Source organism: Anomaloglossus baeobatrachus, chromosome 12 (genome assembly GCF_048569485.1).
Source record: "Anomaloglossus baeobatrachus isolate aAnoBae1 chromosome 12, aAnoBae1.hap1, whole genome shotgun sequence".
Classification (NCBI taxonomy): Eukaryota; Metazoa; Chordata; class Amphibia; order Anura; family Aromobatidae; genus Anomaloglossus; species Anomaloglossus baeobatrachus.
The window spans coordinates 31,735,837-31,763,533 of record NC_134364.1 but is presented as its reverse complement, the minus strand read 5'-3'; the positions used below and the strand labels follow the sequence as shown (position 1 = coordinate 31,763,533).

The 27,697-nt window shown below is 49.0% G+C and overlaps 1 protein-coding gene across 5 annotated transcripts in view; it reads left to right on the top strand.

Moving 5' to 3' along the window:
* RALGAPA1 (Ral GTPase activating protein catalytic subunit alpha 1) overlaps positions 1-27,697 on the top strand; it is a 371,616-nt gene that overhangs the window by 40,951 nt on the left and 302,968 nt on the right. For all 5 annotated transcript variants that reach the window (XM_075330777.1, XM_075330774.1, XM_075330775.1 and 2 more), the window contains exons 4-8: positions 3,315-3,372; positions 11,756-11,799; positions 16,184-16,361; positions 23,930-24,045; positions 25,990-26,128. In XM_075330777.1, the coding sequence (XP_075186892.1) occupies positions 3,315-3,372; positions 11,756-11,799; positions 16,184-16,361; positions 23,930-24,045; positions 25,990-26,128 (535 nt within the window). The remainder of the gene's footprint in view (positions 1-3,314; positions 3,373-11,755; positions 11,800-16,183; positions 16,362-23,929; positions 24,046-25,989; positions 26,129-27,697) is intronic.

Genomic DNA, 27,697 nt, shown 5'->3' with positions numbered 1-27,697 from the left:
TGAGCTAGTCTGAAGACCCCAGCAGCCACAGCTGCTGCAGGCAGTCTTTAGTGTCTGGGAGTATGGGTCTCACACTCACACACACTATTATCTCGATCCCACCGCTATGCCACCAATATGTCACAAACCACCGGGGGGGTCACTCAGAAATCCCCCGCGCTGGCTACCAGTACGTCACAATCGGGGGGTAACAAGTGGGGGTCACCCCTCCTTTATACCTCCCGACCGACAGACAGAGCACGTGACGCGCTCTCTAGCGCCCCTCTTATAGTCAGGCCAATTATGGAATTGCCCGACCATAAGCAAGGAGGCCGCTATACTACTTATGCCGATTATTGAAGGGTCCCCGGTGAGAGTAAGGTATATATTCCCCCGACCTCCGCGGGCGGAATATATAAAATCTCCCCGAATCTCACTGGCCTCCCCACAATAATCCTTGGCACAATTCGCTGCCACCAACCGATTTACGGTAACTATTAGCCGAACACACAGACGTGGGATTCAAGATCGAGATAACAGAACAGCCCAAGATTAATTATATAATTTAATCAGCCTAAAGCACACTAGAAACTACAATATATACAATAGGGAATCTACAGAATATACATATGTCAGAGTACAGTTACAAGCAAAGCATGGTTTTCAAACAGGTATGCAATTCAATCAGTTACCTTGTGCGTCTGGCCACAGGGGGGCGCTGTAGACCAGGTTTCCAGGAACTCCCACAGATGTTTCCTACACGTGCCCCCAGCGAAAGAACCCTGGAAAATGGCCGAAGTAGGGTTATCAACCTGGACAAATCCAGGTCCCCTCCTACCTTAGTGACCTCACAGGGAAGCACTGCCACTCCCCCTGCATGGATCAGAATTATCCAGCAAAGGGGATATTGGCCATAACTTTGCCTGGGAGCGTCGTAGGCAGACGCCAATGCTCTCATTGTGACAGTTATGAATTTAGCCACAGAACGAGGGGACTCATGACCTGTCTGCCAGTTCCCCATTGGCTGATATCACGCCTGGGGCATTTCCCAATGTCCTGCTCCCATAAAAAGGGTGTGCCGGCATCGTCCACATGCGGAGACACCATTTTTATGGTTGCCATATTTATCGGAAATATGGCTTGCGAGATATGAACCATTTTTTACTGGAGTCGTTCTGTCTAGCTAGTTCCATAGCCTTGCTAATGAGATACAACTCTTGTTACAGGGTGACGGCAGGGAGTCATCCTGTGTCCATTGTTCCCACACCACCTCATTTCCATATCACAGGACATGGCCATGGAGGTGTAACACCTTCACAGATGCTGGACATTGAGGACAGGAAGGGAGGGGGCACTGCCAGGGAGTGATGAGAGATTATGACTGGAGTCATAATTCATCTTCATATCCCGGGATTTGCCTCACACTCACAATCTAGAGTCCCTATCTGTATGTCTTTGGAGTGTGGGAGGAAACCGGAGGAAACCCACACAAACACGGGGAGAACATAGACGCCTTGCAGATAGTGTCCTTGGTGGGAATTGAACCCAGGACCCCCCAGCGCTGCAAGACTGCAGTGCTAACCACTGATCCACCGCAAGACTGCAGTGCTAACCACTGATCCACCGCAAGGCTGCAGTGCTAACCACTGAGCCACCGCAAGGCTGCAGTGCTAACCACTGAGCCACCACAAGGCTAACCACTGAGCCACCGCAAGACTGCAGTGCTAACCACTGAGCCACTGCAAGACTGCACTGCTAACCACTGAGCCACTGCAAGCCTGCAGTGCTAACCACTGAGCCACTGCAAGGCTGCAGTGCTAACCACTGAGCCACTGCAAGACTGCAGTGCTAACCACTGAGCCACTGCAAGACTGCAGTGCTAACCACTGAGCCACTGCAAGCCTGCAGTGCTAACCACTGAGCCACTGCAAGCCTGCAGTGCTAACCACTGAGCCAGTGAGTGCAGGACCAGATAGGGAGGATCTAGTATCTTCAGCAGTGAGTGAGTGCAGGACCAGATAGGGAGGATCTGGTATCTTCAACAGTGAGTGAGTGCAGGACCAGATAGGGAGGATCTAGTAACTTCAACAGCGAGTGAGTACAGGACCAGATAGGGAGGATCTAGTATCTCCGACAGTGAGTACAGGACCAGATAGGGAGGATCTAGTATCTTCAACAGTGAGTGAGTGCAGGACCAAATAGGGAGGATCTAGGATCTCCGACAGTGAGTGCAGGACCAGATAGGGAGGATCTAGTATCTTCAACAGTGAGTGAGTGCAGGACCAGATAGGGAGGATCTAGGATCTCCGACAGTGAGTGCAGGACCAGATAGGGAGGATCTAGGATCTCCGACAGTGAGTACAGGACCAGATAGGGAGGATCTAGTATCTTCAACAGTGAGTGAGTGCAGGACCAGATAGGGAGGATCTAGGATCTCCGACAGTGAGTGCAGGACCAGATAGGGAGGATCTAGTATCTTCAACAGTGAGTGAGTGCAGGACCAGATAGGGAGGATCTAGTATCTTCAACAGCGAGTGAGTGCAGGACCAGATAGGGAGGATCTAGTATCTCCGACAGTGAGTGAGTACAGGACCAGATAGGGAGGATCTAGTATCTCCGACAGTGAGTACAGGACCAGATAGGGAGGATCTAGTATCTTCAACAGTGAGTGAGTGCAGGACCAGATAGGGAGGATCTAGGATCTCCGACAGTGAGTGCAGGACCAGATAGGGAGGATATAGTATCTTCAACAGTGAGTGAGTGCAGGACCAGATAGGGAGGATCTGGTATCTTCAACAGTGAGTGAGTGCAGGACCAGATAGGGAGGATCTAGTATCTTCAACAGTGAGTGATAGGGAGAAGGGGAGCATCCAAACATAGGGGCGGGAAGGATGCACCAAAGCTGCTCAGCCACATCCAGAGAGCACCGAGCACCCGTATTAGCATATTGGAATAAAGAGGGTTTTCTGCACAATGGAGCGACAGATTTGTACAATAAACCTAGAATATGTGCAGGGGCTAAGTCTCCTATAAGAGTATGTGCTTAATTTAAATAGCATTTTGGGGATGACAACCTCCCTTTAAATTGACCCGCTCTGTGCATGTCACTTTTTGCTGCAGATTGTCACTGCACAGGGAAAACTGAGACAAATCCACTACAAAATCCTCACAATGTGCCACTTATTTTGGTACTGTGGATACATCCTGTGTGGCCGTCCCGCCTGTTATTCCTCTTGCTGCTGAATGCCGTGTTTTGTATGTACCAGTTGCCGACACACAGAGTATAACCGTATTCATCAGTCTATCATTTCTGTATTATTTTTTTTTTTTTTTAGAAAATTCTGCAACTTCTTCCTGAGAGAATTCACCAGCGATGGCAGTACCACAGCATCAGTGAGTGTTTTCTGGAGCTGCTTTTTAGCTATCACTTATTTTATTATGCCCTTGCACAATAAATATACTCTGTAATCCCCTCACCATACCGGTGCCGTTCCAATGATGTTGGATCCAGGTCTCCTAAGGTTTGCGTGACATAAATATGCTACAGCCGATCAGCGGCCAGTATAGGGCTGCAATTCTCAAACTTTTCCTGGTTTTCCAAGGTTTGTAAAAAAAAAAAAAAAAAAGTTAATAGCGACCACTTATTGGCTGCAGGGCTCACATGGCATAACTGTGTCATGCAAACCTTAGGAGACCTGGCCACCACCATCACTGAAATGGTATAGTGGGGGAGTATTTTGCAGGGGGGAATATACTATTTAAAAAGGTGAGGTCCAAGTAGTGGACAACCCTTTAAGGGGGCATTTACATTGCAAGATTATTTATCAATCAGCAGTTACGCAATCCCGTGAATATATAGTATATGTTTAATGTGAATGGACCTGTAAGCCGCCCCTACACTGCGGGTCCACTCATTGGCTGAGTCTGCCGGAGATCAGCAGGACTTTTGAGGTGGAGAGGGTCAGTAACAGATGTAACAGCAGCCCCTGTATGGAGAGTACAGAGGTAGAGCTACGGTCTGTCAACGCAGCAGCCCAGGTTCGAATCCCCCGAAATACAGAAAGGGAAGAATACAAAGAAAAGGTAAAAGGTGGTCTGTGTCATCTTCATTCAGGTATTAAGCAGTTACCTGAAGGATTTACTGATCACCGACACAATACAGGAGGATGCCAAAGACCGCTGCAGAGATGGGCGGCTCTGACCGAGACCTCCAACATTTATATCTGTGTTTTTTTATATATATATAAAAATATAAATAAAATATATATATATATATTTATAATATATAAAAATAAATATATATATAAAGATCTCTATATATTATATATAAAATAAAAAATAAAATTATAATTATAAAAGTTATAAGCTAAAAGTAGATTTTGGGTACTCACCGTAAAATCTCTTTCTTGGAGCCTTCATTGGGGGACACAGGAAACCATGGGTGTATGCTGCTGGGACTAGGAGGTGACACTATGCAAATAAGAAAGTTGACTCCTCCCACGTAGTATACACCCACTGACTGGAGCTGAGGAGATCAGTTTGTGTAAAAGCAGTACGAGGAGAAGCTTGAAAACTAGCACAGTCCGGATCCATTGAAGTCTTAGAAAAGGGCGGGTGCTGTGTCCCCCAATGAAGGCTCCAAGAAAGAGATTTTACGGTGAGTACCCAAAATCTACTTTTCTTTATCGCTTCATTGGGGGACACAGGAAACCATGGGACGTCCTAAAGCAGTCCCCAAGGGTGGGAAGAGAAAAAACCCGAAAACAGGGTTAGGAGAGACCAGATTACTTGACCGGAACCTGGACCCAGACCCCGAAAGGAACTCCTACCCGGCCAGGGGCCGAAGTACAGGAGAGGAGTTAGAGTACTTAGGGAGCACAAAGAACTAGTGTAAAATGCCTGGGTAATAGGATGATCAGGGAGAAACTGCATCCTCTGAGGCCTGTACGTAAGAAGCTAAGGAACTAAGGCGACTGACAGGGATAGGTCAGGCTAAGAAGAAAAGGCCCGACAGGCCCTGGTACTACGTTTGAGAGAGGAAGAATGAGCGAAGGACTGGGGCACCTGGTAGAGGTAGGTGCCAGGTAAGCGGAGGCCAAAGGAACCTTGGCCCATTATTGCCGCAGGATGACTAAACAGAAAACCGACCACCTAAGAGGGAGCAAGGGATTCGAGACATTTGAGAAAAGTGGAAGGGGATTCCGCCATAGGGGGACCTGACCTGTTGATTCCACAGCACCTGAGAGAAGTGATCTTACTCTAGTGGAAGAAACAGCCTGCAGTCGGGGAAAATAATATGGGAAATAGTTCCCCTGTGTATGTAAGTGGTCAAGAGAACCTGTGAGGTTCGGAGAAAAATGACAAGGTTAAGGAACCAAGGAATTCCAAGAACCAAATCTCACTACGACGTGAAGGGAGTCCTAGCATCTATAATGATGTGACTGGGAAGCTCGAACCCTGGAATCGGGTACTGGGTGACCATTGCGGTGAATCATGGGAAGGAGAACCTCCATGGGAGAGGGCTCCTGTGAATGACAAAAGGCACAAGACCTGTGGAAGAAGGAAGAACCCTTTCGAGGGGGACTCCGAGAAAGGGGTCGGACTATGTCGTCGGCTGAAGCGCTAGCCGACCAGGGGAGTGACACCTATCCCTGGAAGGTGGCAAGGAAGATGTGACGGAAGAATGAATGAAAAATTCTTCTTATTATTATAGAACGCGTCATCACGTCACAACAAGGAGTGACGACGAATGGAAGGAAATGAGTGAGAATATGAGAGTATAAGTGGTCTGGCAGGAACTTGCAGGAATGCACAAGCGTCTGAGACCAAGCGGTGGCGAGTGGTCGCGGAATTTGGTATGTCAGGTGCATCGGAGAGAACTAGCATATCCCCAAGAGCCAACCCGAATGACTACGATAGGGGGGAAAACAGAGGGAGACCCGGGGCAGGGGAAAAGAAGACCCCTCTTGGCCTGAAAAGGAAGCAGGTCATGTCTAGGTGTTAACTGAGATTGGCAGATCAGGCGTGGGCCAGTCACTGTAGTGTTGAGTGTTCGGGTGGAAACACCCAGTGGTCTGAGCATTCAGGGCTCCCTGAAGAATTCTGCTGTGGAAAGTAGACAGACAGTTATATGAAACCTTACAGCTTGTCCGGAAGAGTGGGCCCAAGGACTGGGCAGTCAGGATACTAGAAGTCCCTTGGTGAAGCTGGTCCTCCGTGGAATCAATACTGGTTAGACGATCCTGTGTCTGGTTCTTAACTTCACCTGTTGACCGTTAAGGGAATAAGGAAATCTGATCTCTATCTGAAAGAGAGAAAATGTAATTAACGATATATGGTTTTAAACCTTTACAGTGCCTGGTCGGAACCCTAGTGGGGGGTGCGGCCAAGGCAGTTCTAGACCAAGGAATAGGCAGATACCAGAATTACCACGAACCATCCGGGGACGGTGGTAGGAAGTAGAACGGACAACCTACTGGTTAGTGGACAGAGCTGCACCTTGCTTACCTCATTTGAAGACCCAAATGACTGCTGCTTCAAGAAGCGATGCAGCCAGTGTACGGTCAAGAGAGGAAAAACCTTACCATGTGGCTACCTAAGAGGAATGGTGCGAGGCCAGAGAAGGTCCCAGGCCACTGGGAGGCGACTAAATGAGAGCTGCTGCTGCTGTGCTGCGTCAAAGGATCCGTGGTTGCTGCAGGGAGTGAATCACACGACTTTCCAGATAGAAGGTCGCGTGTTGCCTTACCTCAATATCACGTTACCCGTATGGTGCGAGGTAGGAAAAGTCTGCAGATCGCTTGAAGAGAGAACTGGCCAGGGTATCCTGGCTTACTTTCAGGTTACCTGAATGAGTAGTCTGAAGCAGGAGAAAACTCACTGGTCACTGGGAAGCGACCTGATGACAGTTGCTGCCGTACCATGTTAGGGATCCATGGAGACCGGTCCTCGCGTCAGTCGAAGAAGGAGGAGATACCTGAGCCGCCAGGTGAGGTAGCACGTTTGACTCGCTGGGTCGTAAGCGGGCAACCCCTACCTGTTACGGTATCCAGCATCTGGTCTAGAGAACGCTGGCCTCTTGGATAGCGGACCGGATCATCGACCTTGAATACTGGCACTGAATGTGACAGTTGCTGCCGTACCTGAGACCACAGTCCTCGTCTCCGTCAAAGATGAAGGAGATACCTGACCCGCCAGGTGAGGTATTACGTTTGACTTGCTGGGTAGTGAGCAGGGCAACACATACCTGTTATGGTACCCAGCTTCTGGTCAGGAGAAACGGTAGTCCCTTGGATAGTGGGCAGGATCAGTGATCTTGAATCCTGGCACTGAATGCGACAGCTGCTGGCGGGCCGCCTCATGGGGCATTGGTGGATGGAGCTCTCGCCTAAGTCGAAGATGAGCGGAAGGCTGAACAGGGCACTCAAGCCTGCTGCAGTATCCGGCTTCTGGTGCTGATAAGTGCTGGCCCATAGGTAAGAGGGCAGGTTCCCCAAATCACTCACGCTGTAGTAGACAGGGGGATATAGAAAACGCTGCACACAACATATATAGAGGGTACATCTTAGAAATACTAGCACACCGGATGGTGAGTAGGTGGATAGAGAAAGCACTGGATAGTGGATACTGGCACCCTGGGAGATGGGCCAACATATAGAGACACTGGTACACAGGCAAGTGGACAGGTCTATGGAACCCTCAATCAGAATGGCGGACGGGTTGATAGGAAAAAACCCTTTAGCACACTGAAACTGACAGGTGCACATAGAGACCTGAGCCCCTGAACAGTGGGAAGTTTCACACAACGCTGTTACAGTGGTGTAGACAGGTGCGTATAGAAACCCTGTTACACTGAGTAATGTAAGGGCTTGTGAAAACCCTGATACGCCAAAGCAAACAAATGTATGTGGAAACGCTGGCCCATGGAACAGCGGGCAGGATCCCCAAAGCACCTGGGTAATGGAACATCAGGATTGACGCAGACAGTGGCACACTGGGAAGTGAACAGGTACAGGGGGACGTTGGCACACAGTAGCAGGTCAGTGCCAAGAGGCACGCTGGTCCGCTGGATAGTGGACAGTAGGAGACTAGCACACCGATGAAAACTAGTACATAAAGAAACACAGGCACACTGGTGTCACTTGTGCACAGGTGGCAACTGCGCACTATAACCGTCAGGTGGCACGCAGAGACACTGACACGTGGGACAGAGGACAGATACATGAATACACAGGGCGTAAGCATGGGACACACTGGAAAGAAACTGACCGGTTCACGGAGACACTGGAACGATCACGGAAGGCCAAGTCATGGACCGCCGTGTAACAACGTGTGTAGCGAGATGTGAACTTCTGATTGCTGGGTAGAGCGCTATAATCTATCCGTAACCTGACGGATAACCGGGAGTAAGGACAATAGTCTGGGAAAGATTTAGAATGCTGTAGAGACGTCCGTAATTTGTGCCACAGGCGCAAAATACCGCTGGACACCTAGGATTAGTAATTAGTGCTATAGGCGGTAAATATCTGGGAGACAGAATGGCAAAATAACAATGAACACCCAGAAATCAGGAGCACATCTGGGCTAGGAGGATGTGTGTACAACACAGACAGAAGACAATAAAATTGTACGACATACGGCTGCTTCACAAGGCGGTATCCTAGTGAAAAGGCCTGTTCCCTCACCAACAGGACTGTAGTTCAGGTAGAACAGTACCCTGGAGAATGAGCCCTGAGGGGGGTTAGGGGCCTGTTGGAGGGCTCAGATGTAGCGCATTGAATGCTGCGAGAACGCTGACAGACCCCGGGGTCAGGGGAGCAGTGGCCCAATCGCTGCTAGTGGGGAGCGCAGGGTCCATCACTGCCTGCGGGGAGGACCTGCGGCGGTGGCGGTACAGACGGCCTGGAGGGACGCAGCGGAGCTAGGAACGCCTACCCGGCCGGTGAAGCGGGCCTGGCGGCGGCGCGAGCAGCGCTCACCCGGGCGGAAGCACGGGTGCGGCGGCTGCAGAGTCAACCTACCCGGGCGGAGGATGTCAGATTTCGCGGCGGCAGCGCAGTTTACCCGGTGGGGAGGGCCGGAGCAGGGATGACGTGCGCCGAGGGTTGGCGCCCGGAAGTGACGTCAGACGCCGGAGGAGGACTGAGGCCGCGCGAAGAGAAAAGAGGCGGGAGATTTGAAAAACCCCGCGCGCGCGGACAGGATACCGGCTGGGGACGCGGGCTGGAGGGCGCGCAGATACTGAGGGGACCGCAGAGCCAGGGGCTAAATTTTGAAGGTAGTCCGCCGGAGAGGGACGCCGTGCCTCAATGGAGCTGCGGGCCGCAATGGGGCCGGGGGTTAAAGTTTAACGACCGGCCCCCGGGGGATGGGCCGAAACGCCGGGTAGCGGACGCCACGGCAGGGGGGCCGATCGGAGGGACACAGAGAGGCCGCACTACAGGAACTACGGGTGGCCTGGGGTGGGGCGCTAAGGGAGATATGGGACCCCCTGACCCAAATGGCGAGGGGGCTGCGGGGATTATATAGACGGGATCCCTCCCCCTCATAACCCGGGACGGGTTCAGAGTACTTACCCTGAGGTCCCGGCTTGTCCTGATCCTGGATGCGTCCTGGAAGGCAAGGGAAGACCTCTCGACGGTCGTCCCGGGGATAGGGAAGACCGGAAGGGTACCTCTCCATCCTAGGTACTGTCTTCGTCTTCCTACCCCACAATCAGGCTCGGGAGCGAGAGAGTCTTTGGGGAGAGGGGCAAGGACCATCCGCCTGTCCCTCTGTGCGGATGCCCCCCAAACCGCTTGGAAGTGTTAGGGGGGTAGGGTCCTGCCAGACAGACACGGAAGACAACGGAAGTGGCGGACGGACCCCACTTCTGTGCGACCGGTCTCTATGTGGGAGAGCAGGGTGAGCGATTACACCCTGTCGCCCGATGAGCTGTGTCTGAAAAACAAAGGGCATACAAGATAAGGCAGAAAAGGGGTTAATGCTGCGCATCAGCCAAATGAAGACGTATAATGTTGATGAAGATGAGTATTCTTTTATTTCATAGGTCTACGCGTTTCAAGGTGACAACCTCTTCCTCAGGACCAATGCATCAACAACAAGTACTTGTTGTTGATGCATTGGTCCTGAGGAAGAGGTTGTCACCTTGAAACGCGTAGACCTATGAAATAAAAGAATACTCATCTTCATCAACATTATACGTCTTCATTTGGCTGATGCGCAGCATTAACCCCTTTTCTGCCTTATCTTGTATGCTCATCCACGTGGGGCTGCAGCAGACGCCATTATCTCATGCGCACTAGTGGTTGTGACTGTCACAACTGATCCAGGTGAGTGTATATTTTCCAGGTATACCCCACTGATCACTTTGGTGTTACACTATCAGCGCTCCTTATTTTCTAAATTGCTAAACCCGCCAATTTTGTTCGCTGCAGCGTTCAGTGTGTACGGGTGTGTCCAGACCCCCGATCCTTTCAGTGTCCTGGTGGCCCGCAGAGGCGTCCAGCAGGAGGGTATGGGGGAGGGAGGTTGTTTGGCCATCCGCTACAGAATCTTGTGTGGCCACTTTTACGGCGTGTCCTGCTGTGGTGCCGGGCCACACTAGCTCCGTCTGGCTGTGTGCAGGCTCCTGCTTTGTTGATGCGGGATCTACGGGCAGAGCTATTCTTACACCATTGTCCTGTGTTGTATCCATCAACACTAGGTGTCACATAGATACGTGTGCTTATAAATGTACCGTACCATACAGACACACCTATGACCGCAAACTACTATTTACCATGTGTAGAGATCTGCCAAGTGTAAGATACTAATCCAGAGGGTGCAGAGACCGATGGCTTTACTGTCCGCACAGCGTCCACACTGCCATTACTGGAGTCCAGCCTGTGCTCTACCCTTAGAGAATCTGCCACTAGGTTTTTGCACCCCCATCTGAGAGCAGCATAATGTAGGGCAGAGTCCCCGAGTCCAGCAATGTGTCACTTACTGAGCTGCTTCCTGCAGTTTTGCTAAAATCATTGTTTTCTCTGCTGTTGATCTACCAATTCTCTGAATGCTGAGCACTGTATAACCCCACTCACACCACTGCACACCACTGATTGGCAGCTTACTGTGTACACAGAGCACTGTATAACCCCGCCCACACCACTGATTGGCAGCTTTCTATGTACAATGAGCTCTGTATAACCCCGACTTCATCAATGATTGGCAGCTTTCTATGTACACTGAGCTTTGTATAACCCTGCCCTCATCAATGATTGGCAGCTTTCTGTGTACACTGAGCTCTGTATAACCCTGCCCTCATCAATGATTGGCAGCTTTCTGTGTACACTGAGCTCTGTTTAACCCCACACTCACCACTGATTGGCACTTTTCTGTGTACACTGTGCATAGGCTTCTGCCAATCAGTGGTGGGGGCTGGGTTGGACTACCTGGCAGCAGGTTTACTAGTCCTCTAGTGATAATATCCTGCTGATAAAACTGTGATTTTATCAAGACTACAGCAAGCAGCCCAATAAGGGTTACATCACTGAAATCTGGGTCTCTGCCCCTGCGTTATGTTACATTATGGAAAAAAACTAGTTTTAGATTTTAGTTTAGTTTGTGCTTGCAGCTGATTTTACTCTCCCAGCCAAGATCCGGTCTCACTGTCCTGTAACAGGGCAGAGCCGTCATCAGTCACCGAGTCATCTGGTTGTGAGAGCTGAACCTCGGGTGACATTTTTGGAGAATTGTACATTATTGTAGTATTGTGACCCACTTTGTTTCTATTTAGGTCTGATTCTGAAGAAACTGCTTCACACCGGAAACTCTTTAAAGGTAATTCTCACGGCAGAGGGGAATGTATGAAGTTAAAGGTCCTGACTCCTGTTAGTAGTGTCTGGCCAGATGTGGCGTGTAGACGCTCAGCAGATTCCCTGACTCCCGCTCTTCATTCAGCTGACGTGTATTGTATGTACCTTGATTAAAAGTTTATTTGCAGAATCCGAAATTATCCCTCTATCCATAGGAGTACGGTACTCCACTTTTTCCAGAAGTCCCATAAGAAATGACTGGAGCGGAGGTTAAGCATGTGCACCTCTCCTCCATGGATCTACTGTAAATGATCATCCACTCTCCTGATAGAAGTAGAAAATAAGTTTAGTTTCACACTTGCGTTGAACGGCATCCATTGCGTTGTGTGACGGATGCAACGGATGTGTTGCATATAGTGGCACAACGGATGCAACGGATCGTACAAAACAACGGAATCTTCTTCTTTTTTTTTTTTTTCTTTACAGTTTTACCGGTGGCAGACTATTGTGAATGATCAGCTGATCACCCGGCTGCCGGGCGATCAGCTGAGCGCTCTCGAAAGCCGGCTGCCGGGTGATAAGCTGATCGTTCGGCCGCCGAGAATGTGTGCAGGGGACGGAGTGCGGGGTGGGTGGAGCCGAGCGGGGCCATGGCGCTGAGGACGTCAGTGCCGGGGCCTGCATAGCTGGGGACAGGTGAGTGTGCGTGCGTGTGTACATGCGTAGTGGAGTGCAGGAGGGGGCGGAGCACAGCGGGGAAGTGTCGGGCTCCCTGCACACGTAGCCAGGGTAAATATCGGCTAACTAAGAAAAGCACTTTGCTTGGTTACCTGATATTTACCTTGGTTGCTAGCGTATACCGCTTAGCGCTGGCTCCTTGCACATGTAGCCAGGTTAAATATAGGGCAACTAAGCAAAGCGCTTTGCTTAGTAACCCGATGTGTACCCTGGTTACGTGTGCAGGGAGCCAGAGAGAGCATGCAAAATGAAATCCTATCAGGCCATCAGTCGCAATCCGTCGTACATGCAAGTCTATGGGAAGCAGCGGAATCCGTTAACTGATTCCGCTGTTTTCCAAAACGGCGGATTGCGACTGAAGGAAAAAACCGCAAGTGTGAAACTAGCCTAACCCAGATGAAGATAACCCAGTATTATGAAGTGTATGCCATTATGTGATCACGGATGGGAGGGAGCCTCTGTAATATGTGGCTGAACTCCCACCATCACTGCAGGTCTCTTATGAGATATGTAGAGGAACATACACCCTTCAGCTTTGAAATTTCAGCACCATAAGGAAAGATTGAGGAGTTGGTAAAATCACAGGATGGCTCTTGATTCATTCAGCATATGGTATGAGCGTCATGCAGAGAAATCCCTGCACTTAAACACCTTGGTTGCTATCAATGATGTTATTAATGGTTGCCCTTGGAACGTGCTGCCTTACTGATTGCAATCGAGAACTCAAATCATCAAGATCCACTGCTGGCAGCTGCTTTTGAAATTGCAGATTAATGACGTCTCCTATGTAGTCAGTAGGAGACCAGTCCGGAGACGATGCGAGCCATGGTAGCACGTTTAGGCCACGCAGGTTGCTTAGTCTGCTTTCACACATCAGTTTTTTGCCATCAGGCACAATCCGGCAAAAACATGAAAAAACGGATCCGGCGTCTGTTGCTGCCGGATCAGTTTTTTCCCCATAGACTTTCATTAGCGCTGGATTGTGCCGGATAGACTTGCGTTTTCATCCGTTTTTTGCCGGATCCGGCAAAATTTACTTGTTTGGCAGCCGGATGAAACGTTGAAGTGAACGTTTTTGTGTCCGGCAAAAAAGCTGGATCCGGCGCCGTACGGCGTGTTTTATAATGGAAGCCTATGGACGGATCCGGCCTCCGGATCCGATTTTTTTTTTTTTTTTAACTGAGCATGCTCAGTTTTACACCGGATCTGTCAAAAAACTGAAGGAACTGATGGAAAAAACTGATGCAACTGATCAGTTTTTTCGCCGGAATCGTCGCATCAGTTTTTTTGCCGGATTGTGGTGATGCCAAAAAACTGATGTGTGAAAGCAGCCTTACAGTTGTACGTGCAACTTGTAGCCTGGCAATGTGATGATGAAGAACGGCTCCTGGAGAAATGGTTCCACAACCAAATCCATGTAACACCGAGACGTTAATGTACCTGAATTAAAAACTAAAGGGATCCGGCTACTGTACATTAAAGCACCCCAAGCCACCCCATAATTCTAGGACTAGGCCCAGTGTGACAATTCCCTCATGAAGGCCTCTTAAAGGGAACCTGTCACCAGATTTGGGCCCTATAAGCTGCGGTCACCACCAGTTGGTTCTTATATACAGCATTCCATAATACTGTATATAAGAGTCCAGGCCGCTGTATAAAACGTAAAAATCACTTTATAATACTTACCTAAACCTTCGATACGGTGCAGACAGGTCAGATGGGTGTCTCCGTTCTCGGGGTGTGGCGCCTCCTTTTTCGGCCATCCTTATCCATCTTCTTCTGAAGTCGGGGTGCATGACGCGTCCTACGTCATACACACAGGCAGGCATGGAGGTCCTGCGCAGGCGTACTAAAATACTTTGATCTGCTCTGCTCAATTGCCAACTTCCTCTATAACATGTTAGCCTTTGAGAGAGGTTACATGAGGTCACGCAGGGGCCTTCACATGGGAAAGTTACACCGGTCTTACTCCAGAGAGTATAGTGGGGGGTTGCATAACGTACAGTAGCCGGACCCCTCTCGTCTTTGTCCCAGATACATGAACTGCCCGGTGAAGCATTGATTTGGACATGGAACCAGTGGTACGGACATTTTTCTAAAGGGTCCCATGACCTGTTTTTCATCACGATAATCCTACTGTGAGCAGCCTGTGTTGCCTTTACATGTTACCATGGCCTGCAGTGTCTCCAGACTTGTCTCCCATCGCGCACATCTGGAATGTCATTGATCAGCAACTGCAAAGGCAGCTGCCAGCAACGGATCTTGATGATTTGCCCAAGTGTATTCAGTGTGATAGAACATTCCTCAGACAACTAATATACTCTGTTGTGAATGTCAGTTATGCTTTTGCTGCTGTGAGCCTCCCTCTTGTGGCCAGGAATGGTTTGACAGAGACCAGGTGTTCTTGAGCAATGGGCGTTTCCATTGCTAACGCTCTGCCTATTTAAGCCTTGGGTTCCTGGCTGTCTGGGCCGGTTATCATTTGTTCTGTGGTTTACCTGCCTTTTCATCTTGCTCCAGACCACTCTTATCCCAGATAAGTGCTTGATTCTTTCTTATGTTGCTTTTGTTCTTTTGTTCTTATTTGGGTTGTCAATTATTGTGGTTATTGTCAGTTTATTTGCATGCAGGAATCTTCCCTCTCTGTTGCTTTGCTGGGAAGCTCCCTGCAGCTATGTTTGGAGTTTTGCTCCTATAAGTCCATGTGTTTGTTTCTTCTTGAATTTGTAATTGTTCCTGTTTTCTGTTCATTGGTTTGACAAGAGCGCCTGATATAGGACGGAGTTCAGATCGTGCGATCTGAGGGCCTTTTTGTACTATCAGGTATTTGGGTTTTTGTAGGGTTTTTCTCTGGCCACAATCAGCCCCTTTCCTATCCTTTCCTATTTAGTTAGTGGGGCCTCACCTTTGCTGATCCTATCATCCATCTGTGTATTGTGTTTTTCTGTATCACCGTAGTCTTTGAATGTGGGGGGCTTGCTATACCTTTTGCGGTCTTTTTCTTAGGCAGAGAGTTATTCATCCTTCCTTCCTTTAGGATAGCTAGTTCTCCGGCTGGTTTCGCGGTGCACAGGACATTAGTTCACCCCTTGGCTACTTCTAGTGTTGATGGTTAGTAAGGAGATGGCGGCCAGATTAGTTGCCAATGCTCTTGTCACCTTTTTTGCCAATGATCTATTGTGATCTTCCGTGGTTCCGGATCATAACAATCCTCATTGATAGCAGCGAAGGCGAGTAACTGCGGAGACTTTTCTTTGTGGTACTCCTACTCCATAAAGAATAAAACAAGATCTTTCAAAGATATCATTGACCTGTGTACCCATCCTGTGATTTCCATAATTCCATGTCTCTCTTGGTGTGGCAATCTCATATGACTACTACTTTCCTCCGTCTCGTTGCCCCTTACACTTCTTAGTCTTTGGCTGTGTCACGTTCTGTGCCGGTGACCATGTAGAGTTATCGGAGCGGATTGCTCCCGGTCTGGTCTCCTTGCGCAGCATTGAAGGTTATGAGCCCAGCTGCGCTAATAATGCAGTAAGTGAGCCTGCGGTCGTCCTTCTACTTCATTATAGTAAATACGGAGGCATTTATTTGTTTCTTTTATTAATAACCACTATAGATTTCCACTTGACATTTGCTGGCAGATAAGTGATTACTGTGTATAATTTCAGATCCGCCTCGAAGGGATGCGCTTGTTCCTCCTGTGGCTTCAAGCACTTCAGAACAACTGCAGTTGGGAGCAGCTCTGCTTGTTCGCCTGCCTCATTCCCGGCTTCCCTGCGCCACCCTCCGACCACGGCATATATACTCTGGAGAATCTCATCAACCAGCCCTTGAACCTGCAAGAAAGTACGGCACTGATCGGGGACCTCCTTTCATTCTTATATTGCACCCCATACATTTTAGGTTGTCTACAACTTTCTTACATATCATAGATTTGGATGCAGATACTCCTGATTTTGGAAGGCTTTCCCAATATTCACAGATTCACCTTGGTGCCCACACTTGGGCGGTCTGAGTACAGACCTCGATGTCCAGACATGGCTCTCCTGACCTAGAGGTTGTTGCGTTCAGATCAGTAGACCCGTGGCCGTTCCAAATATCACAGTCCAAAATCAGACCGGAGAGTTGGGCGAGTTTGCTGTCTTAGGCCCTGTGCGCACTAGGCGTTTTTACCCGCGGTTTTGCTGCGGAAATTTCTTGAGAAATGCTTGTAATCTTCCTGCAGACATTTCCCAGCAAAACCTATGGGAAAAAAAAATAGCTGTGCGCACGCTGCGTTTTTTTCTCAAGAAAATTCTTTCTGAAGATTTTCTTGCACATTTTCTCAAGAAATTTTCTCATGTCACTTCTTTTCCGCAGGTAGCTGCGGTATTTCACTCCATTCACTGTAATGTAATCGCGAAATACCACGGATATACCGCAGGTAGCAAATGATGTGCGGTATACCCCCGGTATAGCCGCAGTTTACCTGCGGTAATGCTCATCGCTGTCTGCGGTTTTGCAGGAAGTGATGTCATTATGACAGGAAGAGGAAGCGGAGCAGAGTAAACACAGACGTCACACTCCCTGGACGCCGCACAGAAGCACTTCCGTGTGACCTCCGTCAGGTGCCCGTGCAGTCTGTGTCCCACTCCAGCCCCACGGCTGCGTGCACTACAGTGTCAGTGTCTGCCCGCAGTATCAGCAGCTTGTCACCCTGCAGTGCGTGCAGCCGCGGGGATGCCGAGCGCTGCTGTTAGGAGGTGAGATGAGATTATTATCTGATGTGACGATCTCCTGCCTCCTGACGTCACCGCCGTCTATGCCCGCGGCCCGAGACTGTCACTAGCGGTGACGTCACGGGCTCTCGCGGTACTGCTGAGAACGCGGCGTGCATAGAAGGCAGTGACAGCGCTGACATCAGCAGTGCAGGAGATCACAGCAGGTAATGATCTCATCTAACCTCCTGAGTCCTGAAGGAAGCGCTCGGCATCCCCTGCAGTGACCTGGGCTGACCTATTGATGTTAGCTCAAGTCACTGCATTGCTCTCCCAGCCAATGGGGAACATTATGTTCTTCATTGACTGGGACAGTGACTGCGGTATGGATCGCCGTGGGACCCCCCCCCCCCTTATTGGATTACGCCGGATCCGGATTTGATTGTTCTTGTCAATAAATTGGTGAAAGAGGGAATGTGGGGAGTGTTTTTTCAAATAAAACTTTTTTTGTTGTCTATTTTTTATTTCTTACTGACTGGGTTGGTGATGTCGGGTATCTGATAGACGCGTGACATCACTAACCCCAGGGCTTGATGCCAGGTGACATTACACATCTGGCATCAACCCCATATATTACCCCGTTTGTCACCGCACCAGGGCAACGGGGGATGAGTTGGGGCGAAGTGCCAGGATTGGCACGTCTAATGGATGCGCCACTTCTGGGGCGGCTGCAGCCTGCTATTTTTAGGCTGGGGAGTGTCCAATAACAGTGTACCTCCCTAGTCTGAGAATATCAGACCCCAGCTGTCCGCTTTACCTTGGCTGGTGATCCAATTTGGGGGGGACCCCACGTTTTTTGTTTAAATTATTTATTTAATGTAAAATAACAGCGTGGGGTGCCCTCTGTTTTGGGTGAAGCTGCCAGCTGTGGTCTGCAGGCTGCAGCCGTCTGCTTTACACTAGCTGGCTACAAAAGATGAGGGGACCCCACGTCTCTTTTTAAATTATTTCTTTTTTGGCTAAATATAAGGCTAGGCACCGTTTAGTGCACATGAAAGTCACTAAAGGGTGCCAGCTTAGAATATGCAGGGGGGTGGGACATTATATAGGTCTTTGTCATCTATCTCTCTATCTATCTGTTCATCTATCCATCTTTCCCTCTATCCATTATCTGCCTATCGATTATCTATCTATTATCTATATTATTTATTGCAATTCAGCATAAAAAAACCGCAGGGACCAACGAATGCGTTTTTCCCGCGGTTTTGGTGCAGTTTTTTACTGCAGGTGCGGTAATCTTCAACTCCCAGAGGTTTCTCAAGAAATTTTCTTGAGAAAAATCACTTTTCTAGTGCGCACATAGCCTTAAAGTGGTTATGTTCAGTCCTTTTGCAAAGTTAAGAATTTCATCTAAAATGACTGAGGACAAACTGATCATTGTATTGAAAGATGTTGCCTAAGGCTAGATTCACATTTCCGTTGTTTTGCATCAGTCACATGCGTTGCTTGACGCTTGTGACTGATGCCTTGTACAACGGATGACAAGAATAGAATTCATTGTCGGACACCGTTGTAAAAGCGAGAGCGATCAGCTGATCGTTCACAATAGCCAGCCGGCTTTTGAGAGCGAACAGATGACCTCCCGGCGGCTGGCTAATGAGAGCTATCAGCTGATTGCTCACAGCAGCTGGTCGCCGGGTGATCAGCTGATCGATCGGCCGCCGAGAATGAGTGCGGGAGGCGGAGTGCGGGGTGGGTGGAGCCGAGCGGGGCCATGGCTGGGGACGTGTGTTTGTGTGTATGTATGTACATGCCGATTGCGGGAGGGGGCGGAGCCGGGCGGGGAAATGTCAGGCTCCCTGCACACGTAGCCAGGGTAAATATATGGTAACTAAGCAAAGCACTTTGCTTGGTTACCCGATATTTACCTTGATTACCAGCGTACACCGCTTAGCGCTGACTCCTTGCACACGTAGCCAGGGTAAATATCTGGTAACTAAGGAAAGCACTTTGCTTGGTTACCCGATATTTACCTTGATTACCAGCGTACACCGCTTAGCGCTGACTCCTTGCACACGTAGCCAGGGTAAATATCGGGTAACTAAGCAAAGCGCATTGCTTAGTAACCCGATGTGTACCCTGGTTACGTGTGCAGGGAGCCAGAGAGCGAATGCACAGCGAAATCCTACGGATTGCGTTGCTCAAAAAAACGTTACAAGCTGCGTTCCTGCCGCCCAGCGGTCAGTCGTTCCACGACTGATCAGTCAGTCGGAGGATGCAACGCAGCATCATCAGTCACAATCCGCCGCTCATACAAGTCTATGGGAACAACAGAATCCGCCAAACGGATTCCGTTGTTTACCAGAGCCGCGGATTGTGACTGATACAAATTGGCGGAAATGTGAATTTAGCCTAAGTGTAAAAGTTTCTTCTTAGCATTGCTATTCCATGAAGGATCTTATTAAAAATAAAAAGGTTCATAGAAAGATGGTTCATTAACAGATTAACATTTCATGAAATCCCATCCAAATGCTGCAGAGAAAATCATTGCAGAACTGTCTGGTGCTGCAAAGAAAGTCATTGCAGAACTGTCTGGTGCTGCTGAAAAAAATCATTGCATAACTGTCTGGTGCTGCAGAGAAAGTCATTGCAGAAATGGCTGGTGCTGCTGAAAAAATTATTGCAGAACTGTCTGGTGCTGCAGAGAAAGTCATTGCAGAACTGTCTGGTGCTGCAGAGAAAGTCATTGCAGAACTGTCTGGTGCTGCAGGGAAAGTCATTGCAGAATTGGCTGGTGCTGCAGATAAAGTCATTGCAGAAATGCTGTCTGCACATTGCAGTTTTTTTTGGCTGCATCTTTGTGGTGACCACAAAGATGCAGCATGCCAATTCTTTGTGTTTTGTCCCTGCGTTTCACAGAGGGCTGGTATTTGGCAGATACTGCTCCCCATATAAAGTCTATGGGGACCAGAATCTGGCGCAAAGGGGTAGGAGCAAGCACTACATACTCACCAATCACCAGTTGTCTGTTACACTGCTGCCGTGGCAGCTCTTTTATCTTCCGGAGCTGGCCGCTCATTAGGCTCATAACATATTCACTCCTTCCCTGCTCACCGGTGGCTGTGGTTGGTTGCAGGAAGACCTGTCCCCACGCTGAGTGACAGCTGTCTGACTACAGCCAATCACAGATGCCGGTGGCCGGGTCTATATCGTACAGTAAATTAAATAAATAAATTAAAAAAACGACGTGCGGTCCCCTCCCAATTTTGATAACCAGCTAAGATAAAGTCTCACAGCTGGGGGCTGGTGTTCTCAGGCTGGGGAGACCCACGTTATTGGGAGCCCCCCAAGCTTAAAAATATCAGCCAGCAGCCGCCCAGAATTGCCACATCCACTAGATGCGACTGTCCCAGGACTTTTCCCGGCTCATCCCGATTGCCCTGATGCGGTGGCAATTGGGGTAATAAGCAGTTAATGGCAGCAGCCCATAGCTGCCACTAAGTCATAGCTTAGTGATTGCAGGCGTGTATGAGACACCCCCTCACCACTAAGCTGTAAGTGAAAGTAAATAAAGGATTTTCTCTGACGCCTTATTGGGGGACACAGGACCATGGGTGTTATGCTGCCTATCCATAGGAGGACACTAAGTAGATGCAAAAAGCATTAGCTCCTCCTCTGTAGTATACACCCCCTGGCTGGGCCAGGCAACCACAGTTTTAGCTTAGTGTCTGTAGGAGGCACATCCTTTTAAGGTTTTGTTATTTTTTGAGGGCGACGGTTTCCCTTAGGGACCGATCTCCCAATACCATCAACGGGCGGGAACGCGGAGTGTTGCCTCCACGTACCCCCTCCTGCGACGCTGGATCCGGGGCTGCCTTTTACTGGACGACGGGTCCCACAGACACCGATTTTCCAGAGCCCAGGGCAGAGGCACAATTCCTCAGCCCCTCTTTGCAGGCTCTGAGTTGATACATTGCACCTGTGTGGCCGGACACAGCAAGCTGACTCTGCTATTTCCACTGCCTGGACTGAGGCAGTGTTAAGGTGAGATCCCCCCCTGACTGGTTTCCCAGACAAAGGGAGAAAGACTGTGCAGGGAAGGCTCCCAGGACTGCTGAATTTACAGTCTTTATTCCCACCATAGCTGGCTGGAGGAGGGGAAAGTCCCTTACTGATTGCAGGGAATCCTGCAGAGATAATATAACTGTGGCTGAGGGAGGGCTCCCAGGGCTCATAAACTCAGTGTTTATTCCCTCGAGCTGCGTGCTGGCTGGAGGAGGGGGAGTCCCTTGATGATTGCATGGACTCCTGCAGAGATAATCTACTGGTAGCTGTGTGCTGACTGGAGGAAGGGGGAGAAAAACTGTCACAGAAGCTCCCTTCCCGCCATTTTTTACTGCCGACAGCAGGGGGGACACACTGACTTCTTCTTGGCGCTTTTTTAGCGCTAAGCCCCCCCCTCCCCCAGGAAAACGCGCAAAGGTCTCCACAGAGACTGCTTCCTGAGGACGCAGGGCCATCGGCTGATTCTGGTGAGGTACTTGCTTCACTTGTAGTTCTGCTGATCATTGCTCCCCCTCCTGGCATACTCCTATTAGGAACATGCAGAACTCTAAGGGTACTAAGAGTGCTAAGGCTCACATAGTATATTATTCATCCTGCACTGCCTGCCACGCTGAGCTACCACGTAAACACACCTCTTCTCTCTGTGAGTCCTGTGCCCCTATAGCCCCCAAGACCCCCCTGCCACCACCGCCGCAACCGTCAGCCCAGAGCCTAGGGCTCCCAGCCCACCGGAATGGGCACAGTTTCTGTCCCAATCCATGGAAAAACTGTCACAGAATCTGGTGCTGGCTATGCAATGTCGTCCTCCACACCCTTCTTGGCCCTGGACGGAACGCAGCCTGAGGATACCCCTATGGAGGATTCTTCTGAGGTAATCCGGGCCCATGCTTCACCGGTTGCAGGGATCAGGAAAAGAGCACACAGCCGGGTGTCTCCAGCGGGCTCTCCCTCGGGAGCACACAGGGCAGGCTCTCCCACACGCTCCACGGCTTCTGAAGAGCTGGAGGAGGGAGAATGCTGTTTGTACCAGGATGATTCCTTGGTTTCAGCCTCCCCAGATGATCAAACGCAATAGACTCCCTTATAGCAGCAATCAACCAAACTCTGCATGTGGAGGATCCCCCATCCACTACCCCATACACTGTGTACTCACCATAAAATCGTTTTCTCTTGGCCATCATTGGGGGACACAGCACCCACCTTGGTTCTCTCAGTACCTTATTTGGTTATGACTTTTTTTTTTCTCATGTTCCTCTGTTGAGGTAAGTTTTTACTGGCTTTTTCTCCTACTGCTTGTGTACTAAAACTGAGGTTGCCTGGCCCGGCCAGGGGGTGTATACTGCAGAGGAGGAGCTATGCTTTTGCATCTACTTAGTGTCCTCCTATGGATAGGCAGCATAACACCCATGGTCCTGTGTCCCCCAATGATGGCTAAGAGAAAACTATTTTATGGCGAGTACACAAAAATCCGTTTTTTTGGGTGATTGTGTTTATTTGAAATAAAACACAAAAAAGCCCTCTCTTTCACCACTTTATTAACCCCTAAAACACCCATTCAGGTCCGAGTAATCCACATGAGGTCCCTTTGACATATCCAGCTCTGCTACAGCTGACAATCACAGAGAGCGGCTATAGAGCACGACCGCTCCCATAATTTTTGCCATGGGTTGTATACTCACCTTTCCTCACTCCACGCAGCATCGCTCGTCTTCCTGTCTGTGCCAGCAGCAGCGCCGCTGACCTGTGTTTAGCCGTGCACACAGCAATGACGTCATTGCTGTGCTCACCGCTCTCCACACACATGAGCGGGCCGGCAAACAGGAGGCTATCGCGATGCTGCAGGGATCGGTGGCCGGTGAGTATACTTATTCACTGCCCCCCGTGCTGATAATGATGCGTGGGGGGCAGTGAATATAGCCTCACATGTTCACTCGAGGCTGTAGCAGCCAGGGATGATCACGCGGGCCAGCTGTTTAGTATGCGCGCACCCCCCGCCCATCATCCCGCCCACCTGTCAACGCCTGCTTCAGCGCTGAGAGATGATGGGCGTTGGGATGAAGTGCATGTGAAATCAGGCTAATGAGCGGGTCCACGTGATCACGGTAGGCGCTGCTACAGCCTGCTCCTGCCTCTGATGACCTGCTCCACCACCACCGCACCCCCCTTTTCCGCAGCCATCGGACTAGAAGACTCACCCCACACTTTCCCCCAAAATTGTGGGGGAAAAAAGTGCGTCTTATGGTCAGAAAAATACAATACCTTCATCTCCTTATTGTGAGATAGAGAGAATTTATCACCAGATTTCCAAATATAAGCTGCATACATTATCATTTAGATCTGTTAGACCTAATGAGGCTGGTGTACATACTATTGAAATGCATGTCTGAATGACAATATAAGCTTGACATTAAACAGAATATTTCAGGAATCCGGCTACAGAATTGAATAGCTCATGTGTCCAAGTGTATTCAGTCTCTGCTCACCCAGCCTGACTGACAGCTGCAGCTTGTATTGATCAGTGTGAGATCTCAGCAGGGAGGAGGGACACTGAGGAGCTGAAAAAACTTAACTAAAAAAAAAAGCCATCCATATTGTAGGTGATAAATGCTATTGTTTGGTCTAAATATTATGATTTGATCATATTTTTTCCAGATCAAGTTACAATTGAGGAAATTACACCACTCGTACCTCCCCAGTCAGGGGACAAAGCACATGAGGATCTGACAAGTTATTTTCTGGAGGCCTTGTTGAAATATATGGTGATACAGGTAACATAGTTCACTTTTTTTTCCCCAATATATATGCAATTTTTAAAAGGAATTTGTCTTCTTTATGAAACCTGTTGTCATCTCGCTCTTCAGCTCTTTATTCTGTTCTGTAAAGGCCCTATAGATCGCTCTGCGGTGCCACATACTTTACAAGAAGGCGATGACGTTACCGAGGGCTGTCCTCTGAGAGCTGACGGTTAACTCTTGGCCGTACTTGGCGCCCCCTCTCTGCTTTGTAATTCCAAAATTTAAAGGTGTTGTCTGCTATTGGGCAACCTCTGCTTAATCACTTCGGATCCCCATAGAAAATGAAAGCCATGTACACGCTCCTCCCTCAGCATTGCGGACCCAAGGTGTGGGCCGCTAGCTTCCCGTGGATCACGTGACCTTCTTGTCCTATGACCGCTGCAGCCAATCTGCTGCTATTTATCAGCCGCACCCTTTTTTCATCAGCGTGAACATTCATTAGCGGTACTGTAACACAGCAATGTCACGTGACCCTGCAGGGATAGCAGCACCAACATCACAGGATCAGTACTGCTTTTGGAGGTGAGGGTCCATTTTTTTTTTTTTTTTTGAGGAGCCCTGATGTGATTCAGTAGTGGACAATCCCTTTAAGTAAGATATGACTTAGTCTATTTTATACAGCACGCTTACAGTTGGGATAATGTCACGAGCGTACCACTACCTAGAGTGGTCTTTCCTATTTCTTGTATGCAGGGCTTCATACACACTTGCTCAGGTTACTACTGCTGGCTGTGCGGATTCTCCTTTATCCAGCATTGTTAGGGTTAAGTAGATCCTCTGGTCTCCTGAACTCTGAATGAAAGCTATAGCTAGCTGTTATCTATTGCTAATTACCTCTGTTATAAAGACTTCCCTCCTAGCTCAGGTAATTGCTGGTGATAGTTTCTGCTTAGCTTGCCTCTAGAGGGAACCTGTGGACCAGGAAGGCTTTCAGAGAACATTTGCTGTGTAAAACTGTGTTGAATTTTTCCCTTCCTTAGGCTACATGCGCACGCTGCATCTTTTTGTGTTCACAAACTGCAGCCAAAATGCAGCCAAAACTGCACCTTGTCAGAGAGAACCTGGAAATGTCACAAAAAACGCATGTAGTTTTTGGTGCGTTTTTGGTGCGTTTTTGGTGCGTTTTTCACACCCTGCGTTTTTGCTGCGTTTTTGTGACAAATGTTGACAAAAACGCAGGAAGAATGAACATGCTGCATTTTATTTGTCACAAACCTTTCACAAATAAAACGCTGACAAACTGCAATGTGCGCATGACAAATCTGACTTCTCATAGACTTTGCTGGGAAGTCAAATGTCAGAAAGTTCTGACAACAAAACTGCAGCCAAAAACGCAGCAAAAAAGCAGGAAAAAAAGCAGCGTGCGCATGTAGCCTTAGTCCTTTTTGGTTTTTCCCCTCTGGACCGTTCATCATTATTAACTCTTGTTGTTTTGAGTGCTTTGTATGATTGCTGTTTATTTTACCACTGTCTGTCTAGTTCCCCTCTGTGTCTTTTAACCTTGTGCGGGACTAGCGTTCCCACTGCCCTGCGCACTATACAGGGCTGAGTCCAGGAAAAGACGGGGACAGGCACATGATTGGCGACGGGGTGAAAGAACCCCTATAGGGGCGTAGGTAGTGCAGGTATTGGCCTCAGGTGAGTTTAGGAGGTGACCCTGCTCCCCTTTCCCTAGCGCCAGGGCCTACCATTGCATCGTGTACCCTGTGTGCTGCAGTGCACGCCTGGAGTTCCCGTGTACCTGGTGGAACCTGGTAGTCACTGCGTGACAGATAACCGCCATATTAATTTTGGTCACAAGACCATGCTTGCGTTATGTCTCTGTTTTGAAGAATATTCTAATAGTTGAATACACACAATGCCGGTAATTCTGTACTTAGCATGCAATGTAATGATTGTTTTTCCTTCCTTCTGTAGGTCCGGAGTCTAGAATGGCAAAATAAAGATAAGGAGGAAGATGGCTTTGCCTTCTTATTCTCTAACTTCAAGAAATACTACATGCCTTATATTTTTCCTGCCATGAGCAGAGAAAGCAGCCTATACAGCCCTGTACTTGGTAAAGTCATTGTCCTTGCAGTTATTTGTTGTGTTCCTGTCATTGTCCTCTTGCCGCATTTATCACCTCCTGTACAATGACTGACGTGTAAGTAAATGACTGACGCGTAAGTAAATGACTGATGAGTAAGTAAATGGATATGACTAAAGCTATTACTGGAGTGACAGTGGGGCTGGGTATTGTTTGATGTAGAGATAATTGTGCTCCTTGTTTGTATGGACATTGAGTGCTAGTAGGAGACATGTGCGAATAGTAAGTATACAGATGGCGCCCTACACTCATGTGTACCGCTCCCGATGGTGGAGCAGGGCCAGCCATAGGGGTGTGTGGCACTGTACTTCCCTAAAGGTGCCCAGTATACCTAGCTACATTTACTAAATTATTGAATGACGGTCATTCTGAGACAGTTCCTCTCTCTCGTTCCCCATCTCCAGAGCCTAATGTAGCTCTGGAGTCTGACGCAGAGTTTAACTCCGATTCCGATTTTGGATTCAGAACCGGCCTCCAAGCTAAGGGACATGGTGGACAGCCTAATCCTGGCAGTCAATCACTGTTTGATTGTTAAGCCCCCGTCACACATGGCGATATCGCTAGCGATATCGCTGAAACGTCACAGGTTTTGTGACCTATCAGCGACCTCACCAGCGACGTCGCTATGTGTGACACGTAGCAGTGAGCGTGCCCCTGCTGCGAGGTTGCTGATCGTTACAAAACGATCAGGACCTTTTTTTGCTCGTTGGTCTCCCGATGTGCAACACGCATCGGTGTGTTTGACTGCAGGAGACCAACGAGCACCGACTCGTGTAAGCAGCGTACGCTGGTAACCAGGGTAAATATTGGGTAACTAAGTAAAGCGCTTTGCTTGGTTACCCGATATTTACCCTGGTTACCAGCGTACGCCGCTTACAGGCATCCAGCGCTGGCTCCCTGCACACGTAGCCAGGGTAAATATATGGTAACTAAGCAAAGCGCTTTGCTTGGTTACCCAATATTTACCATGGTTACCAGCGTACACCGCTTACAGGCGTCCAGCGCTTGGCTCCCTGCTTGCGTAGCCAGAATAAATATTGGGTAACTAAGCAAAGTGCTTTGCTTAGTAACCCGACGTGTACCCTAGCTATGTATACAGGGAGCCCGCGCTAGCCGCCTGTAAGCGGTGTACGCTGGTAACCAGGGTAAATATCGGGTAACCAAGCAAAGCACTTTGCTTAGTTACCTGATATTTACCCTGGTTACCAAGCATCGTTATAAGAGTCGCTGGTTGCTGGTGAGATCTGCCTGATTGACAGCTCACCAGCGACCATGTAGTGACGCACCAACGATCCCTGCCAGGTTGTATCGCTGGTGGGATCGTTGGTGCGTCGCTACGTGTGACGGGACCCTTAGGGATGAAGACTTCTCCCCAAGTGAACAGTCTGTTTGCTTTAGGAAAGCTAAGTGAACCACCAGGTTCTTCTCTAATAAGGAATTTGATGATGTTCTGTCAAAGGAATGGGAACATCCGGACAAGACGTTTCAGAGAAAGAAATCCTTGGATATTCTGTATCCTTTTTCTCCATTCTCCCACTA